The 14,615-nt window shown below is 38.5% G+C and overlaps 1 protein-coding gene across 1 annotated transcript in view; it reads left to right on the top strand.

The window, feature by feature from the left end:
* Positions 1-12,892, top strand: part of Hipk (Homeodomain interacting protein kinase) — a 30,066-nt gene extending 17,174 nt beyond the window's left edge. Inside the window, 16 exon segments of the mRNA XM_018542128.1 lie at positions 5,530-5,841; positions 5,951-6,043; positions 6,158-6,376; positions 6,462-6,834; positions 6,905-7,119; positions 7,218-7,541; positions 7,844-8,023; positions 8,101-8,247; positions 8,326-8,484; positions 8,712-9,133; positions 9,563-9,694; positions 10,244-10,519; positions 10,702-10,864; positions 11,093-11,316; positions 11,763-12,050; positions 12,694-12,892. Of these exon segments, the coding sequence (XP_018397630.1) occupies positions 5,530-5,841; positions 5,951-6,043; positions 6,158-6,376; positions 6,462-6,834; positions 6,905-7,119; positions 7,218-7,541; positions 7,844-8,023; positions 8,101-8,247; positions 8,326-8,484; positions 8,712-9,133; positions 9,563-9,694; positions 10,244-10,519; positions 10,702-10,864; positions 11,093-11,316; positions 11,763-12,050; positions 12,694-12,892 (3,726 nt within the window).
* Positions 12,893-14,615: the final 1,723 nt, after the last annotated feature.

Here is a 14,615-nt window from a genome sequence, read left to right as displayed (position 1 = left end):
CCCCCCCCCCCCCCCCCCCTCTCGCGTTCCCCGCGCGTCTACGTATCCAACGCGCTAAATCTGTCGACTTCTTGTGTCTCGTCCACTATACTTAACCCTCTGTCTGCAATTATATTTTTATTCCCTTCGTCTGCAATCCAGGTCTTTCTTTATCCAAGTTTTTTTTATTGTTTTACCTTAGAGACTACCAAAAAAAGTCGAGAAAAAATTCAGAGTTACATTAAGAAAATATTCCGGTCGAAGCGGAAGATTCTGATCATATCAATCAGAATTCTGATTATTTTAACTAGAATTATAATAGAGTTAAATTAAAGAAAATTCTGAATTTTTGTCCATTTTCAATTAGAATTCCAATGAATGCAATTAGACATCTAGATTGGGATTCTAAGTAGTTCTTAGTTACTAGACAGAACTAATATAATCAAAATTAGAAGAAAAACCTAACTTTTGCTCATGCAAAAAAAAAAGATTGTGACATTAAAGTTCAAAATTAGAGAATTCAAATTAGGAAACTTATATTTCAAGTTTGATTATTTTTTTGTACGAACTTTTAATGACATTTGCATGATATATTGATGTCCATTTTTATTAACATAGATTAATTTTAATGTCAATTTACTTTGCTCTTTTTCTTTATCTTGTTTTAGAACTACAGAAAAATAAAAAGTAGATTACATCGAGATTATCTATACGCTGACTAGAAACGGATATGAGTATCCTTTCTCCTTCTCTCTTTTTCTCTCTCAATGTAGTAGTTTGTTATTAACACTTTGTCGCATAAGTTTTTTTAATTGATTCCCGACCCTACACAGTTATTTTATAACTATCTTATAACCTAATAATATTGGTATATGCTACAATTTCATGTTTTTTTTTTTTAATATTTACGAAATATTGTGAATATTTCAAATCGATACGTGCGATGCCTTGAATCTACGCCTAAATATATAATATATCCAATTGGCTATACATTTAAAGTGTTAACGTCTGTCTCGCTGTAAACGCGCAGCTTTTGTTTTCTTTTTTTTTTTTCCAGTACAGCGCGTAATCTGCACAATGAGCAAACAATCCGCAATGTCTCAATGTCATTTGTTTGGCGGTTTCGAGTTTCGCGGCAGCTTGTTGTCGTATCCTCTCGGGTCGGTTGTTATGCACGCGCATACGTGTGCTGTTACGAGAATGAGAATAACTACGGTAATGTTTCGTCGTTAGTTTTCTGTATTCTCCTTAATGGTGGGCAGGTAGAGGGAGAAACTTTCCATCGCGCGCGGTTCTTGCATGTACGTGTCGCCGTGTTTAGCGCTCCGGCGAATAAAACCTAATGACCGCTTACCGCTTATTGGCATACGGCGCAGACCGGAGAGCTAGGTCGTTTTAGCCAAGACCGCGCGTTTGGCAACGAAGTCGTGATACTTCTCGCTTCGCAACTGATGCCTCTTGCCGCAAGCCGCGACGAAAGGGAAAGGCTCGATCTGCAGATTGTACAGCAAGAAGATGCTGTCCGTTCGTCGTTTCACTGCTTATCCGTTGCATTTTACTTACCGATCTCTCGGCTGCCTCTGAACAGTCGCGTCTGAACGATCGTTCGATAGAATCACCCTGCGATTAATCGGCGACGAGGCTAATCCCGAGACTCCGAGACCTCTCTTCTCGGAGCAAAGCTTTCGACGTGAATCTGTTTCTGGTGTGCGTGGCACGATCTCGACTAAAGCTTAACGCTTATAGAATCGCTCTAATGCCTCGGTCTGACACGACATCATCCTCGGTACGTTTCCTCTCGCGCTCGTCATTCTTATTTGTTCGAGTAAAGTTTCGCGTCGCAGTTGCGACTCGTTGTCGATTCGGTGATATCGCACGATTCGTAGCTACATGTCACGATGTTTTCGCTGATTCATTGCGCTCGCGATACGAATGTCTCCTAAACATTCTCATTCCGCCGTATATGATTATACGAAATGTCTCGTGACATCGTTGCGCCGCTCCGCGTTGTTACGTCGCGCGATTCTTGTCGTCCTGTTGCAACATTAATATGCACACACACACCCAGCCGCGCGCGCGCACGTAGATTAATTTTAATCTTGGTTTGATTGACTTTTTATTTTTTTCCAATTTTAAGAATATTAGAACAGAACAAAGAGTAAATTAAAAACTCGTCGCAACATATTACGACATTTTTCTCATTGCATTTAATATATGTCGATTGAATAGCGCTAATTAATTTCAACGAACAAAAATGACGGGACTCGTATGAAAAGAACGAATGCTATTTTAACAAGAATAATTCAAATTTGCAGATATTACATAAAGTAAAAGAATTAATAGTAAATTCAAATTTAATATATTTTTTATCTTAACATTACTGTACAGAAACAAATGAATTATTTGTACCCATGAGGATCTTTATTTAAACGATTACTGCATAGTGGCTCCATTAGATCCACATCAGCTCCGAGGAATTAATCTACAATACATAGGTAGAAATGGGCCTGAGACTTGCGTGCATCAAGCTTCAGATTGCCGAGGTTCTAATACTTGTTTCTGCCCCAATGTAGATTAACTTCAATCTCAATTCATCTTATTTGTCATCTTTTTCTGTAATTCTTAAAACTGGAAAAAGATAAAAAGTAAAGTAAACCAACTATATTTCAGAAACTGAAATTACATAAATTTTATATTGAAAAGTAGCGATTAATTATAACTACTTTTTGAGTATTAAATTGGATTTCTATAAAGGAAGTTATTCTACGTTAATAGAAATGAGCGTACATCGAGCTTCGAATTGCCGAGGTATACCTGTTTCTGCCAATATAGATAAACTAGAATCTCGGTTCATTTACTCTGCTCCTTTTTCTTTTTTTACGTTGGTGAAGATGGACATAAATCATCCGGCTAATCTGGAGTTGTTGGCTATTTAAGTAGCATACAGCAGCCAGCAACGGAATTTATTTGGCATGCATGCCGTAGTATTCCGAAATGATCGACAAGCGGTCCTCGATTGATTTCTGCGCATTCTCATCGCGTGTTTGATTTAGCGTTTGCGGCAAAATGCCACGTACGTCCGAGAGGTAACGAGCTTCTAATGACAGAGGAGGTATCACACAATTTCCTTGACGCTCGTTAATTCTCCGATTTGTAACCGTACGGCGCAACGTCGCGTCGTGGGAAACTGACGTCTATTACCGGGAAACTAACTTTATGAATACCACTACGAACGAGTTCGACATTCGCGGTGCTTTGTACACACACCAACACACACACACAATCATTTCACCGATTGATTTGAAAATCTTCGACTGAAACATGGCTGCTAACTCTGTAATGACGCTTTATTTATTTTTCTTCTTTGATGTGTTGTCTTGTAATGAAGGTTGCGATCGTTAAGGCGATTAAAATCTTGGAAACAGCAATTCTGAACTGATTAGAACGCTTTTATTAAACCTCGGGGTGCTTTCATTAAAATTGGCGAAGGTTTTTAGTCAAGATGTTATTCTTCTTCTCATTAGAGATTCCCTCAGAGATTCCTTTTACTTTTTATCTTCCTTTGGATGACCAATTGCAGCTTGTCACTTCTAGTTTTACAAATGTGCTCCTGCCTGACATTCTAGCTTTCTCTGTTTGATGGAATAAAAAGAATCGCTCTAAAAAAAAAAAGGGTTTTTATTAATCTTTTGTGAACCAGCGACTCCATACATTTGGGATTATCCTCTTTTATTTTATAAACTAAACTGCTCGTTCTCGATTTTTATGAAATTTGCTCTATGGGTTAATTTAGCTTTATTCTGAATTGTCAAAAATACAAAATGCTATAGTTTCAATATTGCGTGCGTAAACGGACAAAATTAAAAAAAAAATAATTTGATTATCATATAATTTGGTTTTAAGGAATTTTTAATTGCAAAGAATAACATCAAGTTTTGCTTTAGTTGAAGCTCATCAGTACTATGCAAACAGTGTTGGTACTGACTTTCAAACTCTGCTTATATAAGTCCTGTGACACTAGATCTTCTTTCACAAAGGTTATTATGCTTTGAAATTCAATATTTTCAGGCTACATTTGAAACCCAGAGATATCAAGAATGTCTTAAAACCGAGTCTCACGATAATCAGATCATTTAGAAATTTTAATTCTGAGACTCCAAATCTAATTTGTCAGTGACTCCGGAAATTCTAAAAAATAAGATTTTTGTTTAAAAACTCCGATCTTGAAAGAATAAGAGAGAAAAAAAATATTTATCGTTGGATACGAGGTTTTGCTTAGAACATCGCGCTGGAACAGAGAATACGTATCCAGGCGGACCAGGTAGATGAGTTTGTTGCCATCTGGAAGCGGCTGTATCATTGACGGATGCCCGAGGAAAAGCGTCTGCATGGATAGTCTGATTCCTCGAAACCGTAAAGATTCCTTCTTCTCGCTCGGTCGCTCTTCACGTTCCTCTTCAGCCTGAAATGATCTTCGACCGGTCTCAACTAACGATCATACGCACGTGCATCCGAACCGCGCACCGGTTCGATCATAATCACAGAGCAGCTGTTTTGGTTGCAGCTATCGGTTGCGAACACCGTTGCGGGGTGTCACGAGCGTATAGTTGGCGGCGTAGATAACGTTTCCGTATAGCGTAGTTAACTATCGATTATACTTTCAAGGCTCCCATTACATATTTCATATCGGCCATCGCGCAGATATCGCGGATATCGCGAGACGCGCACGTATTGTCCGCGTGACGTCCGCGTAATCCCGCCTGGTTCGCGGAACTGCGACCACGCGCGGCGGTAGATTCTTTGGGACGGTTATTTTGCCGATCAGGGAAAAAATAGGTATATAGAAGTTTAGATAGAAGAAATAGATAGATTGTTTGGGACGGTTATTTCGCCGATCAGGGAAGAAATAGGCACGATCATTTCCTCGATTCTCGCCTGATCGACGAGTGCAGGCGTTTGATTCATGATGCCGTTGCTTATATATATAATATAATAAAACGCACGAAATGTGAGCGAGATATATATCGTTGGCTCTATAGACACGATAATTGATCTCCAACGGCGCGCGAATGCGAATCATGCAATCGGTCGCGATCGAAACTCTTCTTCGCGTCGACGCCGATGTGGAAAATCTTCGGCTCTTGTAGGTTTGCCCGTCACAGGTAACAGCTCGCACCTTTGCGTTTTCTAGGGATGTGCGAGCTATGTGCCGTTGAGAGCTATGCACCTTTATACATAAATTCTATTCCCTGATGAACAATTTTTTTCACTATCTTTTTTACACAAAGTGAAACAAATTTTTCATATGAATTGAAACAAATTTCCGAAATACTGAGAAAGTATTATATACATCTTTGTTTAGAATTTATGTATATATATATATATACATATGTGACTTTTGAAATGTTATAAAATTTTTAAGATTTTAGTCTAAAATTTTTGAAAAAGGTATCTGAACTTTTTCAGATAAAAAATTTGTATGAAAAATTCGATGGCGACCTCTTAACGTTAAAAGTATATTTTTATATAAGGTATATTATACTTCTATAGAGAAAAACTTGGTCGAGGGAAGGTAATGGTGACGGCCTGGCAGTCCATTCCGCCAACGCGAATGTGGTGGGCAGTACTGTAGTGTCGCAGCATCATACCCAACAGCAGCTGCAGCAACAACAGCAGCAACAGCACAGCAAGCAGGCAAGCATGACGGCGCATAGCAAACAAGTGGCCAACGCGGCCAATGGTGGTGGTAGCAGTAACCCCCAGGGCGACGGGGATTATCATTTGGTGCAGCATGAAGTTCTTTATTCCATGACCCATCAGTATGAGGTCCTCGAGTTTCTCGGCAGAGGTACTTTCGGGCAGGTAAGAACAAAGTGTATAATATATCGTAGAACCTTCTTGTATTTTAAACTGTATTGATTATGTTCACTCTTCCTGGTGAGAATGGGTTGTTGACAATTGATTTGTGCAGGTTGTAAAATGTTGGAAAAAAGGAACAAGCGACATAGTAGCCATCAAAATTCTCAAGAACCATCCATCGTATGCGCGCCAAGGTCAGATTGAGGTACGCATAAATATTAGTAAGAATAAGACGCAGAGTATATATTTGTAAACATCAACTGAATTATATCCTGTATTATATTGGGCAACTTATTATACTTAAATAATATTTTTGCAGGTCTCCATCCTGTCTCGACTTAGTCAGGAAAATGCGGATGAGTTCAATTTCGTGCGTGCCTACGAGTGTTTTCAGCACAAATCACATACCTGCTTGGTATTCGAAATGTTAGAGCAAAACCTCTACGATTTCTTGAAGCAGAATAAATTTTCACCCCTACCTCTCAAATACATTAGGCCCATTCTTCAACAAGTGTTGACCGCACTATTGAAATTGAAGGTGCAGTATCATCGTAGTTGTGTTTGCGTCATACTTGGATCGACATTGAAGATTAACGTGCACATATATGCCTTTACCTTTGCAGCAATTAGGATTGATACATGCCGATTTGAAACCGGAGAACATTATGTTGGTGGATCCAATGCGTCAGCCCTATCGAGTGAAAGTCATCGATTTCGGATCGGCCTCGCATGTATCTAAAGCCGTCTGTAACACTTACCTGCAGTCACGATACTACCGTGCACCCGAGATCATACTGGGACTTCCGTATTGTGAAGCGATAGATATGTGGTCACTCGGCTGTGTGGTTGCAGAATTGTTTCTAGGATGGCCTTTATACCCGGGTAGTTCCGAGTACGATCAGATTCGATATATAAGTCAAACGCAAGGCCTACCGACGGAGCATATGCTAAACAACGCCAGCAAAACAACAAAATTCTTTTATCGGGACATGGACAGTACGTAACTTGATACAAAATACCGGCAACGGGGGAGAGCTTTTCTTATAAATTCCACACGTATTTTTAGGTACATATCCATTTTGGCGATTAAAAACACCGGAAGAACACGAGGCAGAGACTGGTATCAAATCCAAGGAAGCGAGAAAATATATTTTTAATTGCCTTGATGATATCGGTCAGGTTAACGTACCGACTGACTTAGACGGCGGTCAACTCTTGCCGGAGAAAGCGGACAGGCGAGAATTCATTGACCTCTTAAAGAGGATGCTTACAATGGACCAGGTAGTAATATCTAATTGATGCTTTTAATTTAATGAAGAACAAGATTTTTTTCGTGTACACTCGGAGTTTTTCTCATACGAATATTATTTATGTTAAAGGAGCGCCGTATAACACCCGGCGAGGCACTGAACCACGCGTTTGTTACTCTGGCACATCTAGTCGATTACGCGCATTGTAACAACGTCAAAGCTTCCGTCCAGATGATGGAGGTTTGCAGGCGCGCGGGAGATTTTACTGCGAGTCCTGCGCATCATCAGGCTCCGCCGGCGCCTCAGCCACCTCCACCAACGTCTTTAGTAGCCAATTTTGTACCGACTACTAACGGCAGTGCGGTGACTCTCACTTTCAACAACCAATTGTCTAATCAAGTGCAGCGATTAGTCAGAGAGCATCGCACCGCACAAACAGGATATGACAATCTGGTATGTTTATATAACGCTTTATTTTTCTTATTGTTATGTATGTATTATTTTATTGCTTCCGAAATAGATTACAATCTTGTATTACAATATCGTATTTTTCACTCGAAACTATTAACTCTATAATCAACCAACTTATAAACCGAGGTACATGAAATGAAAGCTAGTTCGAACTCGAGATCTGCCGACTACGAGTCAATCTTTTATGCGGAGCTATATTTTATTTTCGCATTTCTTGTATTTTAAGGTACATGCATTTTGTAAAAACTTGTTGGTTTTACATAATTTATATTTTCTAATTTCAGTACCAAATATATAGTAACAGCAGTCGACGAGCGACACAATATAGTGGCTCGTCTAGTGGATCCAACAGTGGACGAAGTGGAGTTCATGATTTTCCGCATCAATTGGTACCTGGCATATTGTGTCCACCACATGGCTACCAAACTATGCCAAGTCCTGCAAAGCACGTAGTTGTTGCTCAAGTAAGAATAATTACCACAGTTATATGAGCAATAAATTCATTGGAACGATTAGTCATTAATAACGATTTATTTTACAGCCACCGCAAGCGCAACAAGCACCTTTGCAGATACAATCATCTATTATATCGCAGCAAGCCGTGGCTGCGGCGGCTGTAGCTGCCCAACAACAATACGCTGCAGTTCCCGTATCTATGGTCGAGACTGGTCGGCAAATGCTGCTTACCGTAAGTAAAATAGTATTTACTTTCAAATGACAGTATAATGGTTTGTTATGTTTTTATATACATTTATGATCATCATAGAATGCTGTGCAGACATCTTGGCCTGGTGGAAGTCGTCAGATGGCTGCGATCGTACCATCATGGCAGCAATTGCCACCGCAGCACATTCAACAACCACTCCTCAGCGATACTGGAGATTGGGGAAGGCCTCTTATTGTCGATAGTTCTGCTATTCTACAGGTAGTACTTGTCAATAAATTACTTGTAATATTTAGTGAAAGATTAAAGCTTATCAATATCTGAATGTAGCTTTTCTTTTTTCTTTTGTGATATTTTACATCACATGGTAGTCACTTAAAGGATGGTCACTCCATCCTTTAAATAATAAAACATTCTTCCTAATTTTTTACACGTTATAAAACTAGAAAATTCTCAGTTTTTAACTAATCTCCCTTGTTTTGGGGAAGGATCAGCGGCCAGTATTTCCTGTTACGGAAGTTTACAATGCTAGTGCACTTGTCGAGCATCCGTCGCAGAGCTGGGGCAAGCGCACCGTTACCAAACATCATCAGCATCATGTGACGGTACCTCAGCAGACTCAGCATAGACATGAACACAAGAAAGAGACACAACAACTGAGTCCTGTGAAGAAACGGGTCAAAGAGAGCACACCGCCGAGTAGTATGCGACGACACTCACCCAGTAGTCATTGGCAGGAACAGCCAGTGCAGTCTCATCATCACAGTAGCAAACACAGTAGTAGTCATAACGTGGAACATCAGCCAGTCGCATCCGTACGACAACAGACCATCACGATTGATGACACGCCTTCGCCAGCCGTTTCTGTTATCACGATTAGTGATAGTGAAGATGAGGCACCTGGAAAATGGTGAGTATTATACCAAGTGCTACGTCTCAGTATATATATTATAAATTAATATATCAAATGTGATAAAATTTTGTAGTTTAGGGATATATTTTTTATTTTAAACTTTAAACTCTTTAGTTTCAGTAGAGATTGAAATTGATATAATTTTGTAGAGTTCAGAGATTTAGATAATATAGATACACATATAATGCTTATGTTTATTTGTGTATATATAAAATGTAATTAATGTAAGAGTATTTTTTTATGTGTCTATCAAAACTTATATTTATTGAAATTATATTTAAATTTACAAATTAATCTTCCCAATAGGCAAATCAAGAGAATATTGTGTATATATATGTTTCCAATATTAATAGATTATCTTTTTTTTTTTAGCATTATCTTTTGTAAAAGAAATATTTATTTAAGCACGTGTTATACATCTATTAGTTACTAGTTGGTAGTACAATCATGCATGGATATTATTGACAGCTGTGGAGACCGTCAGTGCAGCGCCTGTCAAAGTTTGGCAACTCGCCTGTCGGGCGACGGACGTCCTGTCCGTGAAGAAATCATACGAAGGTATATTAATGTAATATGGCGGTGTTACGTGGTTAATAATATTTAATTACATCTTATTAAGAATATGCAGTTAACACATACAGATTGTGAGTGTCACAAGAGATAGGATTAATTTGCTAGTTTGCATTTCGACCCTGCTCTATTAAGTCATTTATAGTTAATTTTTACCTAATAAACACTATGCTTCGGAAACACTATGCTTGAAAAAATAACTTTATAACTTATAGAGATGTTCGTGAATCATAATTATATTATATCCTTAGTATAAACTATAAAATTTTTATCTATTAATGTATGTTTTGAATAATACAATTTATTTGGTTATATAACGAAATAGACACGGGCTATTTAGGGATCCGGTTGCGGAGCTTGGTGTGAAACAACTGTCGACTAACACAAAGCTATGACACATAATAAATAATATTGTTGCAAATCATCTAGCATGCGATATTTCATGGATGCGGCATTAATTTGTCAATGGTTAAAGCACGCGACGATGATTGCCTCGATGACTCTAAATAAAGAAGTATCTTCTCCTTGATTTTGCAGCACTCAATCAACACCTCGCGTAATACAGCCGATGCAACAGTCAACACACACGAGCAGTCAGCAACATGCGAGTGGACATATTACAACACATAGCAGCTCGTCGTCACATCGAACGCATCGCAAGAATATCATTAGCTGTGTCACTGTTGGTGATAGCGACGGCGAAGCCAGTCCAAGTCGCACGCATGCCCATTTATATTTGCCGCAACACTCGCAGCATCAGCAGACCACACAGTTAATTAAGCACGAGCCGCAACAACAACATCATGTCAGCAGGTGAGTGTTCGATCACTGATGATATCGATATCTGCGACAGGAATTTATCATAAAATAATCATTCAATTTTTAAAATTAAATTTTGTTATTTTTACTAGTTTGTTATTCTTAATGATTCTTTCATCAAGTGTACATAATTGCTAAATTCTTTAATTAACTGTTGCTATCAATGTTTGTTACAGTAGCTCAGGATATTCTTCTCAATCACAAAAGAAGCGGCTATTGGCGAAGGTGCAGTCTGAATGTAACATGGTGAACGTCGCGACGAAACCGGAACCCGGTGTCGAGTACCTTGCTCCACATCCGTGTCACGCGCCAGCTTGCAAAGAGCCACCGACCTATCAGGTTAACTAAGATTTCTATTTTCAAGTACCACGTCTAATTTCTTCATACATTTTTATTTGTAATTCTTGTGAAATCACTGAACTATTTTGTTCACTTAGTATTCTATAGAATGACCGACAAAGAGAGCGAATAGAGAGAAGGAAGAAGGGTAACAAGGCCGCGTGTAACGGCAGTTTTTTAAAAATATCTTTTTCGTAATTTCGTTTGGTAAATGTTTTTTAGAGAGAGGATGACGTCTATGACATGCATGACCCCTTCTTGCAGTATGTGACCACGAGTAGTGCGCATCCTCACCTCCAAGAGCAGCATATTGTGTACACGACCGGCACGGACAAACGAGTGTCCTGGCCTGGGAAGCGAGCTGAGTACAAACATGAATACGTTCAACCACCAGCTGCTCACTCGAGAGACCATCAGAAGTGGGTGGTGGCCAATCCTGTGCATCAATATAGGTGAGGATCGTCTTTCTCGGCATGATTGTGCCAGCGTCTTTAATCGAGACATGCCATAATTATGAGATAAGTTTTAAAACGATTTTTAAACGATACGATACATAGCGGCGGAGCATGTTCTCATCAAAGGATCACCGTGTTATGTGCATGTAAGTTTTTTTTTTTTAAAGAAACGAACAAGCCAATGTAACAGTTAACACGATTTTAGGCAAGTAAATGGCATGTGAATATGTCTTTATCAGAAATCGTAGTAAAACAGTTTTTTAAATAAATGAGTTTATTTCCTCTTTCGATTATACGTCGAGCAGACTGGAAGAGGAGCTTGCGAATCTATTAAGAATTGAGAACGCATTCGTTAAATCTTCTATTTCACCCTTAAAGGGACGTATTGCAGTAAATAAATGGAGCGTATGGCGAAAAAATGGATTTTGTTTTGTATTTTATAGGCAGAGCCAGGTGGTAGGTACGGCAGCTCATCCGGGTCATACCCACAGTCATCATGGGCATCCAGCTCATCTAAGTCCCGGTGGCAGTGGCGGTGGTAGGAGTCCCGCCGGAGGACCTGTGATAGGAAGTGCCCAGCATTTGGGACAACCTCTCTATCAGGAATACGCTCACGTGCGCTCGAGAGCCCACGCGGTGCCGCCTCCTGTGTACGTTACCGCGGCACCATCACAGGCTGCAACAGCTATTCAGCAGCAACAAGTACCCACGTATCAGGGATTCACACCCGGGTGGGTAGAGAACCAGTCGATGCATGCGTTTTACCCATCTTTACACTTTTGTTCTAGCGTTAAATTTATGTCATTTGTGACCCAAAAGTAGACTTGCTATTCTTTCTTTCATAAATGTTACGTTTTATGGCATGCAATATAAGTCGAAGCGCAGATCCGCAGGAAATCGATGATTATTTTGTTATACTTTCCGATATGCATTGAATAGCTTGATTTTTAAAACTAGGCCTTAATCACTGATTGTTTGTATAGCAGAAAGTTACGTTAGATGCACTAAATTTTTTTATTAAAACATACAATAAAGGATATTTATTGTAATGTGCTATAAATTGTAAGGAAATAGAATTTGTATATGAGTGCAAAAAATTTGTTTTATTTTGTTTTTATTTGAATTTTATCGAGAATTTTTTATTTGACGACAAATAACATCGAGATTCTGCTAATAGAGAATTTAAAATGTAGAATTTTGTTAAAAGTTAATTGTTTTCTACTCTTCTCCCGAGTTTTCCTTCATATAAGTATTTGCTTTTGGCTCCGACTATCTATAATGTAATTATTCTATATTATAAGAGAAAAACTTATAATTTTCTTTTTTTAGAGCTTAATGGAGACTTTCTAATGTGCGTTATCCCGTTTTTTACAGCTCGTCTCCATTAACGTTATATGATTCTAGTCGAGCGTTGCCACCGCCAGCTCATCACAGCTCAGCCAGACCGTTACTGGCGAGTCACGCAGCACATCCATTGCCTGCACATATGCAGCCTACAGCCGTTTATGGATTGGCCCCGCTTTCGCCAGCCAAACACCAATACCAACCTTCCAGTTTATGGTTTACCGAATAAATTATTACCGTCGAGTCGTGGATAAGAGTTGTGTATGAACAAATAATGAGTAATTGTATGATTTTCTGGGAACTTACGAGCCGCTCGTGCCAATCAGCGAACATGTAATCGATATCAAATGGCACAAAGAAAGAAAAGTGTTGTGTTGATTTTCCCTGTTTTTGTGCACCTGGCCAGTAAGTGAGCGGGTAGGGAAATTCCGAACCGCTGCGATTTGCGAATACGATCAGTAGCACAAATACACTATCAAACAAGTTTGCCGAAGAGAGCAAAGAGCAGAAGCTCAAACATTCAAGCAAAAAATTTTGACAATCCGTCCTATATGTAAGCAGCGACCACTCCCTTCCAATCGCTCTCATAAGAAGTGAGACACAAGATCATGATCAATATAACTAGATCTCTTTGTAATATGTTTGTTACGTCCTTTATGTGTCCGAAACAATTCCATCGTCTTATCGTAACAATTTCATAAGAGGAAAGAAACAAGAGGCAAAAAGATTATCTTGCTCTGATATACAATTATATTGCAGGGTACCGATCATTTAACTTTTCTTCAGGCAGACATGTAAAAAGTGAAAACTTTTAGCATTGAAGTTAATGGAGAAATTTTTCATCTATTAGAAAAAGTTACATGATCGGTACCCTGATTTCTCATAAAATCTCTGACACTTTTTTTCTTTCTTTTTTTTTCTTAATTTCAAGAGACACATATATCTCGACATATGCGGCATACTTTAAATTTCGTAAGTTTCCAGAGACGCGAAGTTTTATTACGGAAACGGTAGAGTTTATAAGGACATTGTACAGACCAAAATTTTCTATCGAATTGTTCCAATCTGCTTAAGTCTCATACGTATAGTTTCTTTCTCTATTGTACATACATATACATACATATATATATAAATATATGAAACTAATATGTGACTTAAATAGATTGGGAACATTAATATCGATGACAGACAAGATATGCACGTAATGGCAGTGCCGATCCACATGCACGTGGAACTGTTATTAACGAACATATGCGATTTATAATAACGATTTAATTTAACTGCGTAGTGAGTCTGCATTTCTTTGTGATATGTCGCAAGACATATCGCGCGCGAGTATCTTGTTTTTAATGCTCCTTAACAAAATTATTTTAGCGAACTAGGTTTTTTTCCAATTGCCGTAGTAGCGTTCCTTTTGTTCTTGCTCGTGAAGTTTTTCGATTACATTAAGAATATCGCTAAGGGATGTAGCGCTCTATAATCTTTTACGATATTTTATTCATAACGGGCACTCAAAACTAATGAGGTAGCCACATTATTCTTTGTAGTTTGTAACGTTATTCAAATGTTATTCAAGTATACATTAACACATACACATACACGCATACACATACGTCTACACGTACATTATTCAGTTATATGTTATATCGCATATTCTCCAAACTTTTTCGAGTAGGATTATTCGGGTTGTCGTAGGTGTAGGAGTATTTGTCAGATATAAGCAAGGAATTTAGAATCGAGTCACCAATTTATTAAAGTGATTGCACTATATCTGAATCGACAAAAGCTTTGACGTGCCTTTTTTGGAACAGTCTCATTATTTATTATTAGATTATTACTTTATATCATCTTCACATTCATCTTATCATTTTCATCGTCGTCGTGATCGTTATCATCTCCATTAGCATTCTCATTACTTACAATCATCATATTGCTCTTATGTCTAACATATT

The sequence above is a fragment of the Cyphomyrmex costatus genome, unplaced genomic scaffold (genome assembly GCF_001594065.2).
Source record: "Cyphomyrmex costatus isolate MS0001 unplaced genomic scaffold, Ccosl1.0 scaffold306, whole genome shotgun sequence".
In the NCBI taxonomy this organism is placed as follows: Eukaryota; Metazoa; Arthropoda; class Insecta; order Hymenoptera; family Formicidae; genus Cyphomyrmex; species Cyphomyrmex costatus.
Note: the sequence above shows the minus strand (reverse complement) of the source record. Positions and strands in the feature narration are given on the sequence as shown.